A 16,828-nucleotide genomic window follows, 5' to 3' on the forward strand; every position below is an offset into this window, starting at 1 on the left:
ATGCTATGGATACATTCTGAAGCTTCAAATGAGAAATTAAATATTTTAAAATGAAACCTTTTGGGGGGGGGGAATGCTAAGCGAGGCTGAGGTCCAATTTTCAAACATGGGCACCCAAATACAGCATTGGGACATCCAAATGACAATATAGCACACAACATAAGAAATAAGAGTATTCTAAAATAATCATGGAGATTAAGTACCCAACTGAGTACTCAATCACATGATTTGGGCACCAGACAGAGTCCCATGTTGAAAACTGGGGACAAGATTTTAAAAAATTCTCTCATTTTCAAATCCCCCTTCTCTCCCTCCCCCCATGGTTGCTCAGTACTTCTGAAAATCAGGCCATTTACTCAGGGGGTCTAAAATAGATTTACGAATGGAATTTTAAGTATCCATTTTTCAAAAATTTGGCTAGGCTCTGCAAGCTTAGCCAATCCATTACTCAAAGAAGTTGTTCTCTAGTGTGCCATGTGTGTATCTCAGCCTTGCCTCAGTTGGAATTTGTTAAAAGATTAATGATTTACGTACACATGGAAACACAACTCGTCAAAAAAATAAAAATGAGGGGGGGAAGGTGAGGGGAAATCAACATTTCAAAACTGTTTCTAGGGTTTAAAACAATCCCTTTGTTTTTTGTTTTGTTTTTTCAAAAAAGTTTTAACCATTTCAATAATGATTTTGATAAAAAATATTTAAATTGTTGTGAAGAATTTCACAAATAGAACACTATTCCCAAATTAGACCAGTGCTTTACAAATGAATGGTGTAAAGCAGGTAGATAAGGCACTGCTATTCACCCTCTCTCAATATACAAGAAGAAAGGGACATTCAATGAATGCTGAAGGCAGCACATATAAAGCAGATAAAAGAAAATACTTTTTCCACACAATGTACACTCAGCCCATTGGACTCATTGTCACAAGTTACCACTGAGGCCAAGAGCTTAGCTGGGTTCAAAGGAAGATGGGACATTTATATGGGTAATAAATATTTCCAGAGTTATAAAGTAAAAATTAAAAAGTAAATAAGAGTTTGGAAAGAGAGAGAAACCCTCATGCTTCAGGGTACACACCAACTCTAATCAGTGTGGGTCAGGAGGAAACTTTTCCTGGAGCAGGTTAATTAATAACTGACAACTTCAGGATTTCTTGCACTTTCCTCTGAAAGAAATAATAATTTACCACTGTCAAGAGACAGGACAGACCGACCACTGGTCTGATCTAGTATGACAGCTCCTATGCGCCAAAATGAGCATGAGACATCTCTAATCCCAACTGTTGGGAGCCGACAAATATCATCCATATAAATCCATGGAGGAATGGAGAGGGCTACCCAACATGGTGAAGAGATAGGAAAACAAAAGGAATGTGTCCAAGGCTTTAGCCCAGTTATGGAACACAGTTCAGTACAACTGCGTTGTAATCAAGTCCCCTGATTTGGTGTATTTGTAGTACAGAAGAGATTTATGGTTCACTTTAAACAATGGAATTTATTTTACATCTCTTAATGCTATAAATAATCCGAAACACCAAAACTTCCAAGCTGCCAACTACTGTATAAGCAAATCCCAACACTCAATAAGTCCCTTCGCACTCCTTTTAGTGTCAGGATCCCATATACACTAAAGAAAGTTGAGGATGGGTAATTTATCAGGTAGGTTCAAGCATCAAATCTTTTACCATTCCCAAACCCTGAGATCACAAGCAATTCCTGATTGCTAGTATACTTTATCTTGCAAATCTGTGCAAGTAGACAAGGTCTAACTTTTTTTGTTTGTTTTTAACTTCTAATTTGGGTGGTGATGTTTTTGGTACTTACCTTGTACCACACTATGGTGATATTTTTATTGTGGGGCACAGCATTGCATATCAATGTATGAACTCTTCCAGCCTCTACAACTTGCCTGGATAAATGATTTGTGTTAAAACAACTGTCTTTACTTCTTTTGAGTACATTGAGGAACCACTTTTGTGACATGGTGACATTTGTTCCATTGCTATGAAATAAAATAAAAAGTTTTGGGTGTTCTTTAAAGTCATGTAGGTAGGGTAATTTTACAACAAAATAAAAAAAATATACCCCTAAAATACAATCATTAGAAGAAAAAGAAAAAAAAAAAGGAAGCATACCTATATTACCCCGTTTTTTTTTACTCCCTTTTCTTTACTTTCCCACATAAACTAGGTGTTATTTTCAGTAACGCCCCAGCTTAAGTAACAGATAAGCATATCAGAACAGAGTCATGAAACCATTCAGTTTCGTATTTAATATAACAATATATGATAGCAAGTATACATACAAATTAGCATAATAAGCTCAAGTTGTTTAAAATGATCAATTAGTGGGTTTAGAGACTTATTCATCTAATTCATTAAGGTTTGATGTACAGATAATTTTAAAAGTGATTTGTGAATATTTATGAACAAATAAACTTGGCAAGCTCACTCTCTTGTTGTTCATGTAGTCACATTATTCATTGTTTGTTGCCATACAGACAGCCACCAAAGTATTTGTGAAAACGTTTACAAATCCTGAGGGTTTCATGAAGAAGCACAAACTACTACTGAACAAAGGCACTTTGTTTCATAGTTACATATTACCCAAAAGGCAGAGTTAATTACTTTGATAAGATATTTAAAATACTTTCATTGTTGAATATTCCCATATACATAAGTGTGGGCCAAAGGGAGCTGGAAGAGTCTTGGGGTAATTAAATTATTGGAGAAAGATGAATGTTACTGAAAGGCAATAATCAACATTTCAAAAAGGTGCCTAAAGTGAAGCTCTCAATTACACATTAAGGCATCTAAACAAGTAGTTTGATTTGCAAGAGTACTCACAGACTTTTGTTTTATGTTAACATACTTGATAAAACTACAAAACATATTTGGCACACTAGAATTGGGAAAACGTTAAAATATTTGGGAACATTTAATTGAGTAAAAACTGAATTCGCTTTGATGGTTTTCATGACTTTTTTTTTTATTACAAATATTTTTAGTTGTGATTTTTTTTAATCAGCCTTCTAGATGTTAAACATCCTTTTTTATATATAAATTTTTCTGTTGAATCCTAAAATAAATAATAAGCTACTTTTGTTTTATCTAGTCTGAACTAAGTTGGAGATAGTTCTGTTAGAGGAAATACCCACTGATAACTGTTTTCAAATATATGATATATATCATAACAGTCATTTCAGAAGAAGGTAGTGGATTAAACATTGACCTCATATTCTGAGTAATAAATGTATGTGGGGTCAGAGTAAACCAATCCAAAAAAACTGGCTTGGCACAGTCTAAACATTAGTAGTGTATCAAAGGGAAAACTAAGAAAGCAGGAACACTTAACCTATATATTTATATGCTCAACATGACCTTTGTCTGAGCTTCAGCTGAGAAGTAATAATAGATTTATCCTTACAACAACGCTGTGAGGTAGGCAAGTATTATCATCTAGAATTTGCAGATGGGGGATAGAGATGGACAAACTAACTGACTTGCCCAAAAATCACATGGGAAGCCTATGGTAGAATGAGGAACTGAACCCACATTTTTTTTTAATCCTAGCACAGCTCTCAACCGCAAGGCCGTACTTCCTCCCATTAGACAGTCCCTCAGCATAACGAGAGGCCCTCCCTCTGTGGTAACACATTCTGTGAAATGACTTCACAGTTAGTTATACAACACACTGAAGATGTTGGGCCAAATTCAGACCTGGTGTAAACAGGTGTAACTCTACAGAAGATGAGCCTTACACGAGGTATGAATTTGGCTTGGAGCATCTCCAATACAGCCTACCTCATAAGATTTTAGTCAATATGCATCGAGACATCCTGGTCTCTTACACTCTATGAGGTTTTATCTTTCTGTCTTGGCTTTCATTTTAGTTCTTTGGTTGTACTTTGAAGGGAATATGGTATTACAAAAATCACTACTTGGCTAAAACTCAAAACATGTAGCCTGGCTCAGCAAAGCACATTGGAGAGTGAAAATTCATAAAGTAGCAATTAAGATTTTACCCAAAAAAACTCACTGAATACTAGAATACACTGAATATTAGACTACAAATCACCTCTCAGCCATTTCACTATCAAGGTCAGATTTTGATGTAGTATTACCACTTTACAGTTGAGTGCTGAGTGTTCTGTTCCCAAAGCATGTAAGCATGTGTTCAGCTTCAAGCATGGGTATAGTCCCATTGACGTCAACAGGGCCATACATGCATAAAGCTAAATACAGACATGTGTCTTTGCAGGATCAGAGCCTTAGTGTGTCATTTGCTTGTCGCTGACTTCTACCTCTAATTTTTTTTTCCAGTTACTTACAATTTACCTAGTTACAAGGTCACTACTGTGGAAGAGCTTATTTGACCTGATTTCCAATAACCACAGGAATTTAAGATATGTGCTGCACAAAACCATACAAACAACAACACAGATGTGTGGCAAAGATTGTCAGTCAACTCCACATGTGAAATGTAGCAGGAACCTTCATGACAAGAAATGGGGCTAACTGTGGTCAACTGTGCTAAACTGTTAAACAAATCTGCACTCATTTCATTTATTGAGGGAGGGGGCTTGGCTTGTTTGATTTTATTTTGTTTGTTTTTCCCCCATCAGAACACTGATTTGTTGTGAAAATGTTTCACTGGTGCATTTCTGCTTTATCTAAGGAACCTTTATTTTTCTTCCGAGTCAAAAGAGCCGAGTAAAGAATATAACATGAACAAATAAATCAATTTCACCTATTTCTTTTAGTACATTGTCCAATAGAGCCAGTTGCAAATTTTCAACCAAAAATGACTTTTTTCTATAATGAACTTTCATGAAAAATATCAACACTCTTAATCAACATTTTAATTGATAACCATTTTGATATCAAAAATTCTGAAAATCGTTCCTATAATTTTAAAGTTCATATTTAAATAAATTTAATTTGAAAATCAAATAAAATCATATTCTAAACTATTTTTTGAAATGTCCAAGAATTGTAATTAATGGAGGCTGTTGATAAATTAAGTCTAATATAAAGTTGTAGTCCATGAAATTCTAGCTCTTTTTATTACTGGAGAACTGAGTTTTGTATTTTTCAGTGCTATATATCTGCAGTCACACATCTACCCTGTATTTTATAAACAGGAAAGGCCCTTTAAAATTTTCCGGTAATATAAGCACAAACCATTGCTTACATAATACACTATGAAAAAGGAATTATTCTTTTAGCCTTTGTCTTGAAACGTACTGCAGTTTCAGTATAAGTCAGTTATAATAGAAACATCTTCATCTTTTCAAAACTTGATTTAACCATTCTTAAACCACACTTTCTTCCTGCCCTACTGAACAATACAACAACTTAGAGTGCACTAGTCTTACAGCTCCGTTTGAGTCACTGCTTTGTAAAAGCTATTCTGAGGTGAAAGCGCATACTCAACTAGAAATCAAATATAACCATTCCATTTGTGCTTTTAATACTTCCAATGATGTAAAGTTTTGTATAAAAGCCAGAGCCCAATTATGCCATTCTTACTCATCTTGTGTATTACTTTAACATACAATTAGTCCCATTGATTTCAACACTCATACACACTCAGTTACTGACTGAACACAAGTAAGCCTCTCCATATCAGTTGAAAGAAGTATGTTATTAATCAGTTTCTAAGCATAGACAATGTGTCGTGTCTAGGAGGAACAAAAAAACCTGCCAGTCTTCTTTTAACAAAAGGTTTGCTTAAATGTTTAGAGGTTCTGTCTACCTGCAATTAATTGTAAATTTTATGAGCTCAATTCTCCACTGCCTTGCATCCTGTGTAGTTATTTAGAATTGTGCACATGAATGTAACATGATACTACTTGGGTAAATGTAGCTTTCTGTACCTCTTTGCAAAAGTGCTAATAACTACACAAGGTTCTGGTAATAGAGGATCAGGTCCTAATTTTATACAGTTGCAAAGACTATACATTATCCACTGGGCACGTGTACCCACCTGAATCTGTATATGTAATTCCCCAGGTCACTGAGTTCAGCTGGCCAAAACTCCAGAAATCTCTCATTTAAAACAAGTCTGTGTGTTTCTTGGATCGAATTCACCTTTCCTTCGCTTTCTTTCAACCAGGTCACTGTGTATGGTTTACTGTGAAGATTCTCTCTTATTGATCCAGGGAAGCAAAGGAAAAAATATTCCCCTTCGAGTACATCAATGGAGGGACGCAAGGGGCACAGCTCTTCTTTGCAGAAAAAAAGAATGGTTAGGAAGCAAAACACTGTTTTCAGATAATGAGACTGGACTGATTCTAATGACATTTGCTGTCTATCCAGTTTCTTTCTAAACAGATTTTCTTTCAGCAGACCTAATAGCTGCTGAAGAGTGTGGCCATAATCAGGGAATCAATATTTATCCCAACCTGAGGACCCAGTTTTCAGGTCTTTATTCTGCCCTTACTCAGGCAAAACTTTTCATGCCTAGAGGAAGGTGGGAAATGGGAGTTTTTCCCATGGACTTCAGGAAACTTCTATAAGGGCCTGTGAGATAGGAGCAGGACCATGCTCTGTCTTCTACTCTTTCTACACAGATCAGTCAGAGACTTTCTATTGTTAAACACCACTCTATAATTTTTTACATTGCTCTCCCCCCTCCCCTTTTACTGACCACATCATTCACAGCATCAATTTCTCCTCTGCCAAGTACAGGGAAGAAATCTCTCCATCCACAGACCCTGTTTTGGTTCTGGCTCCACTAATTTGCCCCACCACAGCATTTTCCTTCTTCTACCCTCTGTGTTAATGGGTTAATTACCTTCTTAGTCCAGCCCATTCTAATCCACTAATTAGGTATACTCAGGTCCAGCCTGGCAGTGATGGATTTAATTGGTGTTCAAGTGATCAGAGCGCTGGCTCAGCTGTTGGTTCCCAGTTCTCTGTCACAGCCCAATTCTGCAATCCTTATTCAGGTGGGATAGTACCTTCCTTACTTGATTTCAGTGGAGCAACTTGCAGAGTAAGGCCCTGATCCAAATCCCATTTAGTCAATTGGAATTGTTCTGCTGACTGTAATTACTGTGGATGAGGACCTAAGGTACTACTTTTAGGGCTAGTCTACACTTACCAGCCGGGTCGACGTGGTGAGTTCGACATCTCGGAGTTCGAACTATCGTGTCTAATGTGGACGCGATAGTTCGAACTCCGGAAGCGCCACGGTCAACTCCGGTACTCCACCACTGCAAACGGCGGTGGCGGAGTCGACCTTGGAGCCGCGGACTTCGATTCCGCGGCATCTGGACGGGTGAGTAGTTCGAACTAGGGTACTTCGAATTCAGCTACGCTATTCACGTAGCTGAATTTGCGTACCCTAGTTCGACCCCGCTTCTTAGTGTGGACCAGCCCTAAGTGAGGAAAGGTGGTAGAATCTTTTTTCCTCTCCTTTCACAATTTAAAGATGCTATTTAAAGATGGGTCTATCTAAACTGCAAAGTCTGGAACTGAATCTGAACTTTACCAAACGTTGGAAGTGTTTGGTCTAGGGTTTGGGTCAGACCCATTACTAACTTAATTAGAATAACTATCCATTGTTCTACTTAATTCCTGATATGTACTGTAAATTCCAGTACTGCAACAGAGAGAAGGAGCAGAATATCATTGCATTATGCATTACTCACTAGAACTGAGCAAATAACTGATTTTTCAGTTCAGTGGCTAAACGAATCAACCCAAAATGAAAATTCTTCAGTTTTTCTTGCTGAAATGAAAATCCAACAAAATTTCACTTTGGGTTGAACAAAATGTTTTCTTTGACTGAAACAAACAACTTTTTTTTTCCATTTAATTTTGTTTTCAAGTATTTGTTACCCTTTGTTTCTTTAACTAAATTTCTAAATAAAATGTCTTTTAAACAAAAAGTTGCAATGTTTCATTTTGACATTTTTTAAATGAAACATTTAGACATTTCAATTAAAAAAAATTGTGTTGGCCCAAACTATCTGCCAAATTTGACCCAAATTCACAAATAGTATGTCAACCCAAAACTGCATTTTTCAGCAAATAAATTATTCATTCAAAAAAAATTCACCCAGCTAGAGTATACCAAATATTCACCAAATTATTCCATGTCTTACTGTCAAAGTGATTTATGCTTACCAGTTGTAGCTTTGCTGAGGAACATTAAAAATGGAATAATCAGACTTTCAAAAGCCATTTTCTTGACTTACTTGTAGCTTCTTCTCTGGAAAAAAGGGAAGTGTTCTTTGTTTAACTGACAGAGTTTTGGAAGAAAAACAAATATATGTGATCCATCACATATACAACAAATTTGTCTAAAACTAAGTTCATGAGTAATATAACAAATGTGTAGTGAAGATGGGATTTCCACCAGAATTTTGTTTATCATCAAAGCGTATTTACATGTATAAGGTCATAATCCAGGACTTTTACTGGCAAGGTTCATATCAGTTGGAGAGAACAGTTTTTTTTCCTTCCACTATTTATATTTCATGTTAGATGTTCTATATCACTTCTTTTTGACTCATATCTGATTAAGTACTGTACATTATAAAATGCTGCTCATTTTAGCTATAGATGCATCCAAACTAAAGACCTGATATTGCAAACCTTAATTAGTGTGTGCTAGGGCTTTCCATCATGACTATGGTGTTTGCCGGATTGGACCATTAAAGTCAATGGAAATTTTGTGAATGACTTCACTGAACATAAGATCAAGCCCATAGTTTGGACACATCTGTAGTTATAGCTAAAAATACAAAAATTTGTTGGCAAACCAGGAAGCATGCCAGCTGTCTTCAATTTTCTTCATATTAGATTTTATTTTAACATGCCACTTAGAGGTACCATATTATTTTAACTGCCTTATGCACTACTTAAGGGCAGAGGAGGCATGAGTTCACTGCTTTTCATCATGTATTGACATTTCCACCAGTAAAAGCAAGCGCAAAACATTAGTAAATAAGACTGGAGTGGAGACTCTTCAGTGGGACAACACAGGGTAGTCAGCACAGCACCTAATAATAGGATCAGTTCTAATATTGTACTGTTGTGCTTTACTAATGTAAACATTATGTGTACTCAGAATAATAAACTAAGTGACCAACTAATACATACCTCTACAGCCAGGTGAAGCAACTTTACCCAGTCCCTCTCCCTAACCCACATGTACACACATGCCTGAATTTGTGACATATGGGCCACATGTCCAATGAACATGGTATAATTTAGGACTCTGTGGACAGCTCTGACAGAAACAGATTTCAGATTTCTGATTTCAGGTTTGTTTGGGGGTATTTTAACTAAATCTTTTGCAATTTTAGCATAAGCTTGTTGTAAAGCTTGCCACTGAGATTTACAACTATACACAATTTTGAATTAAAACTGCAAGCTCTTGTATCATTAAAATAGCACTTCTTAAAAATAAAATAATAATACAAATAGATGTAATTGTTCTCCCCCTCTTTCACTTGCTCTCTCTGATCCATTATGAAGATTCACTGTCTCCTCCTTGTCCCTTCCCTCTCCCCCCCCCCACCTCAGACACATACCTACAAAGAAGAAGAAATAAGTTTATTTTCCAATCTTTAAGAGCCAGTATTACCTACTGCCTAGACTGGATTCTTCTTCAGGAGGACAGCATGAGCTTATTTTCTTTTAAAATATTCCAGTAATAATGAAATACTGAATTGGTAAGAAGGCAAAACCTATTTCCATAGGACAATACCTAGCCCAAATTCATCTCCACAGCAGCTGGGCTATTGTGACTTCTTCAGCTCCTGAGCTACTAGTCATGAAGAGCTTGATCCCACCCATTGAAATTCAATGGAAAACTTCTATTACATTCATTAGGAGCAGGCCCAAAGTCTGATACCTATTCCAAGGTGGTGCCTCCACTTTGTAGCCTGACATAAATGTCCTATTCCCATGAGCGAAATCACAATGTTTGCATTGAAGCACCTAATTTCCTAAAGTGCTGGGAGCACTTGTTCTTCCTTGTTTGATTCATGTCGTTAGCTAGGGAAGAAATTTGACAGTTGCCTACACTCAAACCAGTAATTAGCTAAAAAAGTGGCGCTCACCTTTCCAGACTACTGTACCCCTTTCAGGAGTCTGATTTGTCTTGTGTCCCCCAAGTTTCAGCTCACTTAAAAACTACTTGCCTACAAAATCAGACATAAAAATACAAAAGTGTCACAGCACACTATTATTGAAAATGTGTTTATTTTCCTTTTTACTAGATAATTATAAAATAAAACAATTGGAATATAAATATTGCTCTTACATTTCAGTGAATAGTATATAGCAGTGGTTCTCAAAGCCAGTCCACCACTTGTTCAGGGAAAGCTCCTGGCGGGCCGGGCTAGTTTGTTTGCCTGCCGCGTCCGCAGATTCAGCCAATCACGGCTCCCACTGGCTGCAGTTTGCCGCTCCAGGCCAATGGGGGCCACGGGAAGGGCGGGCAGCACATCCCTTGGCCTGCGCCACTTCCTGCAGCCCCATTGGCCTGGAACGGTGAACCACAGCCAGTGAGAGCCGCGACTGGCCGAACCTATGGACGCGGCAGGCAAACAAACCAGCCCGGCCTGCCAGAGGCTTTCCCTGAACAAGCGGCGAACCGGCTTTGAGAACCACTGGTATATAGAACAATACAAACAAGTCATTGTCTGTATGAAATTTAAGTTTGTATTGACTTTGCTAGTGTTTTTTATGTAGCCTCTTGTAAAACTAGGTAAATATCTAGATGAGTTGAGGTACCCACTGGAAGACCTCTGCATACCATCAGGGGTACACGTACACCTGGTTGAGAACCACTGAGCTAAAAAACAAAAGTTACATGAATAATAAGGTTCCATACCCTATCCTGAATAGAATATAAAGACTCAGGGATTATGCATAAAAACTAATGCAAGGTTGGTTTGTTGTTTAATTCTTTGAGTTTATATCGGGTTTCATATCTTCTAGCTGAACTTTTTTTTTCTAGAGGCAGGCAGCCTGACCAGGTGAGATACAAAAATCATAGACAGCCTTTGAAAAAGGTAGTGAAAATGTGGACAGCTACCTAAGGTTTGAAATTTAAATCTGATAATTTATGGTTCTTAAATACTATTCTTTTTTGGCAGATCACACCAGTGTGATGAGTGGAACTTCTGGTATAGACTCAGGAGCACCATTTAATTTCTACTCTATTTAAACCTCACTTTCTCATCCATTCCTTTAGTAGCACAGTTTTGTTGCTGCTGCTGTTGTTTTTTCCTTCTTAGCAGCATATTTTAAGAGTTTCCACTCTTGATTCAAACTATTCTTTGAAACAGGCAGAAGAGTGTTCAGGGAGGTTAAGTTACAGAGTGGTATGCAAAATACTTCATAATATCTGGATTTGTGACTAATAGTTGCTACTCATAGGCAAGACACAAACTCTTAATCTCAGCTTGCTAGATCTAAATGCTTCTCTTGGGTTTCTCCCACTCATGCTAGGAAATTTTAGCACCTGAGCCACATTATCTGCAACCATCTTCATGTCACGATCAGGAAAAATGTGGGAGGGAATTGTTTCCACTGAAATTTAGCTTATAAAAAGAGATTCTTTCCAAAAAGAGGAAGAAGTTGTGATGTTCAGAAAGGAATGAAAAACTATTTTTAAAAATGGTACTAGAACAAACCAAGGGAACTATTCCTATCAATAAAACATCAGGTCCGCTATCTGAAGAATACAGGAAAACTCACCAGGCTAAGTGACATGTTAATAATAGGGAATGACAGGTTTCCAGATGAAACTAGGAAAAAACAATTCTCATTATTTTATATTAGGCCTCAATCCAACACAGCATTTAAACATATGCTTAAAATTATGCATACTCATGAGCATTTTGCTGAATTGAGACTTTAAAGACTGAAGAGGGAAGAATGCTCAGCGGTTCTGTGTGAACTGCTGACTTGCGGGGAACACTAGAAGAGGCAAGGGAGTTTAAATCTCTTTATCAACACCGATTCACTGCCCAATGGATAATATGCAGTCAAGAATGTTAGCATTACTGAACTGGTGAATAAGGGACCTGCAATCCAAATTTCTTAGTAAGTGACCATTCCTGCTGCCGTTAAAATAGTTTTAAGGAGAATATAACATACCAGAGTCCTGGGGTATGTTATATTCCTTGTTGCATGGTATTAGTTGGCCTGATTAAACTAGCCCAGGGGTGGGTAAACTACGGCCTCAGGGTCGCATCCGGCCCTCCAGATGTTTTAATCCAGCCCTCAAGATCCTGCTCAGGATTGGGGTCCAGGACTTGCCCCACTCCGCGTGGCTCCCAGAAGCAACAGCATGTCCCACCTTTGGCTCCTACGTGTAGGAGCAGCCAGGGGGCTTCACACACTGCCCCCGACCCAAGCTCCTATGGACGGGGCAGTGCGCAGAGCTGTCTGGCTGTGCCTCTGTAGGAGCTGGAGGGGGGACATGCTGCTGCTTCTGGGAGCTGCTTGAGGTAAGCGCTGCCCAAAGCCTGCACTCCCGACCCCCTCCAATGCCCCAACCCCTTGCCCCAGCCCTGATGCCCCTCCCACCCTCTGAACCCCTTGGTCCCAGCCCAGAGAACCCTCCTGCACCCCCAACCCCTCATTCCCAGCCCCACCCCAGAGCCTGCACCACCACCCCCGTACCCCAAGCTCCTGCCCCAGCCCAGAGCCCCCTCCCACACCCTGAACACCTCATTTCTGGCCCCACCCCAGAGCCCACACCCCCAGCCGCAGCCCACACCACAACCCCCAATTTCGTGAGTATTCATGGTCCACCATACGATTTCCATACCCAGATGTGGCCCTCGGGCCAAAAAGTTTGCCCACCTCTGAACCAGCCCTTTTGTAAGCCAGTTTGATTCTGTGACATTTCTTTGGTGCCAAGGATCAGCAAAGCCCCTCACAATGAGGTCTCAGCGCTATCAGCTGCTCAGTAGTGTATCATAGTATGTATGTAGGCAAACGATCATGTAAGTGGCAGACGAACATTTAAAAAGAGAAAAAAATGAATAATCTGCGCCTGCGAAATTACTGAATGAGCACTTAGGAAACTGACAGTGAGATGGGGAGGGGGGGAATGCCCGGGCTCACATACAGCGAACACCTTGCTCACCGTAAGTAACGGATTGTCTCAAATCAGCCAGGAGGCCCGCGCACAGCTGATTTTACGAGCGGAAAACATCTCCGCGTGTATGAGCTCGCCCGGGGCGTCTCTGCTCCACAGCGAGCGAGCGACCCCCCTCCCGCACGCCCTTCGCTTGGCGGGGCCCAGGGGCTGGAGGACGGGCTGGCTCTGGCTCCCGCCCCCGCCTCGCTGGAGAAGTTGGGGTGGTTTGGGCCAGCCCGGCCTGGGAACCGCCGGGGGGATTCCCTAGCGACAGCGCCTCATTGTAGGTGCAGAGGAGCCCAGTCAGCGCCGAAGCGCTTCACCCAGCCCAGGGACCGGCTCTCTCCGGGGGCGGCGGCGCCTCGGAGCGGAGGAGAAACCCGGCCTGCAGGGAGACGCGCTGCACTCGCGGGCCGGGGCGCGGCGGGCGAGAGGAGACGCGCCCTGGGCAGGGAGGGGAAGCGCCGGGCACCGCAGAGGCGCCCGGGCAGGGAGCGCGCCCCGGGGCCGGGCAGCAGGTGCCGGCAGAGGAGCAGCCTCCCTCCGGGGCTGCCAGCCGGGAAGGAGCCGCCCGCCAAGCTCCGCTGTCTCGCTGCCGGCGTTACCGGGCAGGGTCCCCGCCAGAGCGCTGCTGCCCGGCCAGGGCATTGCGCGCCGCGCCGCGCCGGGCTGCTGCTAAGGCGGGAACTGCAACCCGGGGGCAGCCGGGACCAGCCGCGCTCTGCTGCGCGGAGCCCTGGCCCCTGTGGCTGCTCTCAGTGGGAAGGGGCCCGGCCCCACTTGCTTTACAGACACTCCCCGAGTAACGTGACGGGCTGCGGGGGAGAGCGCTGTCATTACCCCACCTCCAGCTGGGGAAACTGAGGCACGGACTCTACTCCGAGTACAGGCCAGTCAGGCGCCCCCTGGCAAGCTGGCTGCCCCCTGACTTGACTGGCCATGGCAGTGCAGGCTTAGGTATCAGCCCCAGCAGCTATTCTAACCGAGACCAGGGCCAGTGCCACCGACCTGCCTCCCTGACCTCAGACTCCTGGAGCTGGAGGGCTGGAAGCGATGTTGAGGGCTCATCCAGGCCTCCGGCTGCCAACTTTCCAGAGCCAAGCACCCCCACCCAAAGGCTCAACTCACCATAAAGAGAAGAGGGAGGCTGAAGAGGGACGTGGCTCTCCTGCTCCTGCCAGCAGCAGCTCGAGGCAAAGAGTTCTCAGGGAGCTTCCTGCAGCCGTGGGAGGTTCCTGGAGGTATGTCTGACCAGGCCCCAGGCAGCAGCCTTTGCAGGAGAAGTGTCCTCCCCAACCCCTCTGGGAGGGGACTAGTGGCTGAGGTGCCTCTAGCTCTGCCCCTCCCTGGTCCTGGGGCCAGCGCTTGGGGGGCTAAAGGGGTCTTGGGCTCATGGGAGTGGGGGCACGACAGATATGCAGTGACTGGACTTTTGGTGTCCAGTCAATACTTCTGACCAGAGACTATATGGGTCCCCCTAAAACCGGACTTACCTGTCAAAAACTGGACACCAGGCAACCCAACCCCACTGCTGAGGCAGGACCAAGTAAATTCACACCATCCCTGATATGTGTTTTGCTAACATTCTTAAACCCCTCCACAGACAGGTTTCACAACCTTCCATGGAAGCCTATTCCAATGCTTAACTATCCTTAGTGTTTTAGAAAGTTTTTCCTAAACCCTTGCTGCAAATTAATCCCATTACTTCAGTGGACATGGAGAACTACTAATCATCACCCTCTTTATAACAGCCCTTAATATATGTGAAGACTTATCAGGGCCCCCTTCAGGCTTCTTTTCTCAAGACTAAACATGCCCAATTTTTTTTTAATCTTTCCTCTTAGGTCATATTTTCTAAACCTTCTATCATTTTTGCTGTTCTCCTCTGGGACACTCCAATTTGTTCCTCTTTCTTGAAGCATGGCATCCAGATACGGAGGAAAAAGAAGAGAACGTGGGATGACATGTTCCAGGAGATCCTATAAGCCAGTCCTGCATCAGAGAACGAGACCAGAGCTTGGAGGATCACCCTTGCAGACAGCCTGGAGAAGGATAGAGTGGGGAGGAGAAAGGAGCAGGAAAAGGAGAAGGATGTGTAGCAGGACATGCTTTCACTTTTTCAGACAGAGAACAGAGATGCTGCGGATTTTGGTGGATCTGCAGGTTCAACAATCCTGTGTTCGCCTCCCTCTTCAGCCTATAGAGATCTCAATATTAGGACCTCTCTATACCCCCGTCTACATTCCATGTAACCTCAGCGGTCAGAGCACCATGCTTACCACTCCACCCAGAGAGACTTTAAAGACAATCACAGCTTCACATATCGTGACCTGTGAAAGCCATTGCTGATGTATGTGTACCTGAAATGGAGTTTTTCTTTCCCTTTCATAAGTTCTGTTCCCTTAATTTATCAAGTTTAAAATGTTTTTTTTAATTGCCTGGTTCATGTTACAGAATAAAATTCTATTTTTGGAACAAATTAATCTTTATTATTAAATATAATTATTATTTAATCTTTATATGCTGTCTGGTGCTGAGCTGGTCTGACACCCACCAATATCCTATTACTTCATTTTGTCACAGAACCCATTACATCATTCACAGACAATATTAATAGGTGCATTGACAATGTTATATTCCTACATACAGAGCAGTCACTGCAAGATTCATACCAGGTTGCAAAAGAACAAGGTCAGGTACAGCACACAACAACACCACACACTACTCTGGCTCACTATTAAAATGGTCTTTCAAAGCCTGCCTGAGCCAGATAGCTCCGCACTGAGCTCTTCTAACAGCCCTGTATCTGGCTGTTCAAATTCAGCAGACAGCTGTTCCACCTCTGTCCTCCACCCCAGCGGAAACTTTTCACCCTTTGCTTCACATATATTATCCAGGACACAGCATGCAGCTATAATCATTGGGATATTTTTCTCACCGAGGCCCAACCTTGTAAGAAAACAATGCCAGTGACCTTTCATATGACCAAAGGCACATTCAACTGTCATCCTGCACCTGCTGAGCCTGTATAATTGAAGTATTCCTTGGTGCTGTTGAGGTGGCCAATATATGGCTTCATGAAGCATGGAAGCAAGGGTCTCCAGGATCACTATTGGCATTTCAACACTCCCAATGGTAATCTGACGGTTGCGAAAAAAAGTCCCTGCTTGCAGCTCTCTTCACAGTCCTGTGTTCTTAAAGATGCACACATCATATACCTTCCCTGACCAGCCCACATTGATGTCGGTAAAGTGTCTCTGGTGATCCACCGGTGCCTGCATTACCATAGAAAAGTAACCCTTTCTGTTGATGTACTCTGTGATGAGGTGGTCTGGTGCTAAAATAGGGATATGTGTGCCATCTATCACCCCTCGACAGTTAAGGAACCCCATTGCTGCATAATCATCCACCATGTCCTGCACATTGCCTAGAGTCACAGTTCTGCATAACAGAAGGTGATTAATGGTCCTGTACACTTGCATGACAATGTCCCTTGCAGTGGATTTCCTGACTTCAAATTGATTCCTGACTGATCGGTAGCAATCTGGCATTGCGAGTTTCCATTGTGCAATTGCCACCCACTTCTCAATTGTTAATGCTGCCCTCATTTTGGTGTCCCTTTGCTGGGGCAAGTTTGGCAGGAATGTGGCCTTGCACAGCCAAAAGTTCTGCAGCCTCTGCTCATTATCCCAAACCTGCACGACAATGCAAT

At 41.9% G+C, this 16,828-nt stretch overlaps 2 protein-coding genes across 3 annotated transcripts in view; one reads left to right on the top strand and one right to left on the bottom strand.

Moving 5' to 3' along the window:
• IL18R1 (interleukin 18 receptor 1) overlaps positions 1-13,132 on the bottom strand; it is a 37,521-nt gene extending 24,389 nt beyond the window's left edge. Inside the window, 4 exon segments of the mRNA XM_039535799.1 lie at positions 1,825-2,002; positions 5,989-6,229; positions 8,136-8,220; positions 12,837-13,132. Of these exon segments, the coding sequence (XP_039391733.1) occupies positions 1,825-2,002; positions 5,989-6,229; positions 8,136-8,193 (477 nt within the window). The 5' untranslated portion in view covers positions 8,194-8,220; positions 12,837-13,132.
• Positions 13,133-13,145: 13 nt separating this feature from the next.
• Positions 13,146-15,559, top strand: LOC120403919. 2 transcript variants are annotated; one of them, XR_005597821.1, is made up of 2 exons: positions 13,146-14,357; positions 14,961-15,559. XR_005597821.1 is itself a non-coding variant. In XM_039535917.1 (2 exons), exons 1-2 carry the CDS (start codon positions 14,170-14,172, stop codon positions 15,463-15,465), a joined length of 618 nt encoding a protein of 205 aa, XP_039391851.1. In that variant the 5' UTR covers positions 13,150-14,169; the 3' UTR covers positions 15,466-15,559. The 2 variants fall into 2 exon arrangements, 1 of the variants encoding a protein (XP_039391851.1); XM_039535917.1 differs by having other exon boundaries at positions 13,150-14,357; positions 15,036-15,559.
• Positions 15,560-16,828: the final 1,269 nt, after the last annotated feature.

The sequence above is a fragment of the Mauremys reevesii genome, linkage group 1 (assembly GCF_016161935.1).
Source record: "Mauremys reevesii isolate NIE-2019 linkage group 1, ASM1616193v1, whole genome shotgun sequence".
Classification (NCBI taxonomy): domain Eukaryota; kingdom Metazoa; phylum Chordata; order Testudines; family Geoemydidae; genus Mauremys; species Mauremys reevesii.

What these genes read in the sequence shown, in the direction of transcription:
- LOC120403919 (XM_039535917.1), top strand. Translation starts at nt 14,170, where the DNA reads ATGTTGAGGGCTCATCCAGGCCTCCGGCTGCCAACTTTCCAGAGCCAA. An exon ending in GCCGTGGGAGGTTCCTGGAG is followed by an intron (nt 14,358 to 15,035) that starts GTATGTCTGACC and finishes TCTTTCTTGAAG; the next exon opens with CATGGCATCCAGATACGGAG.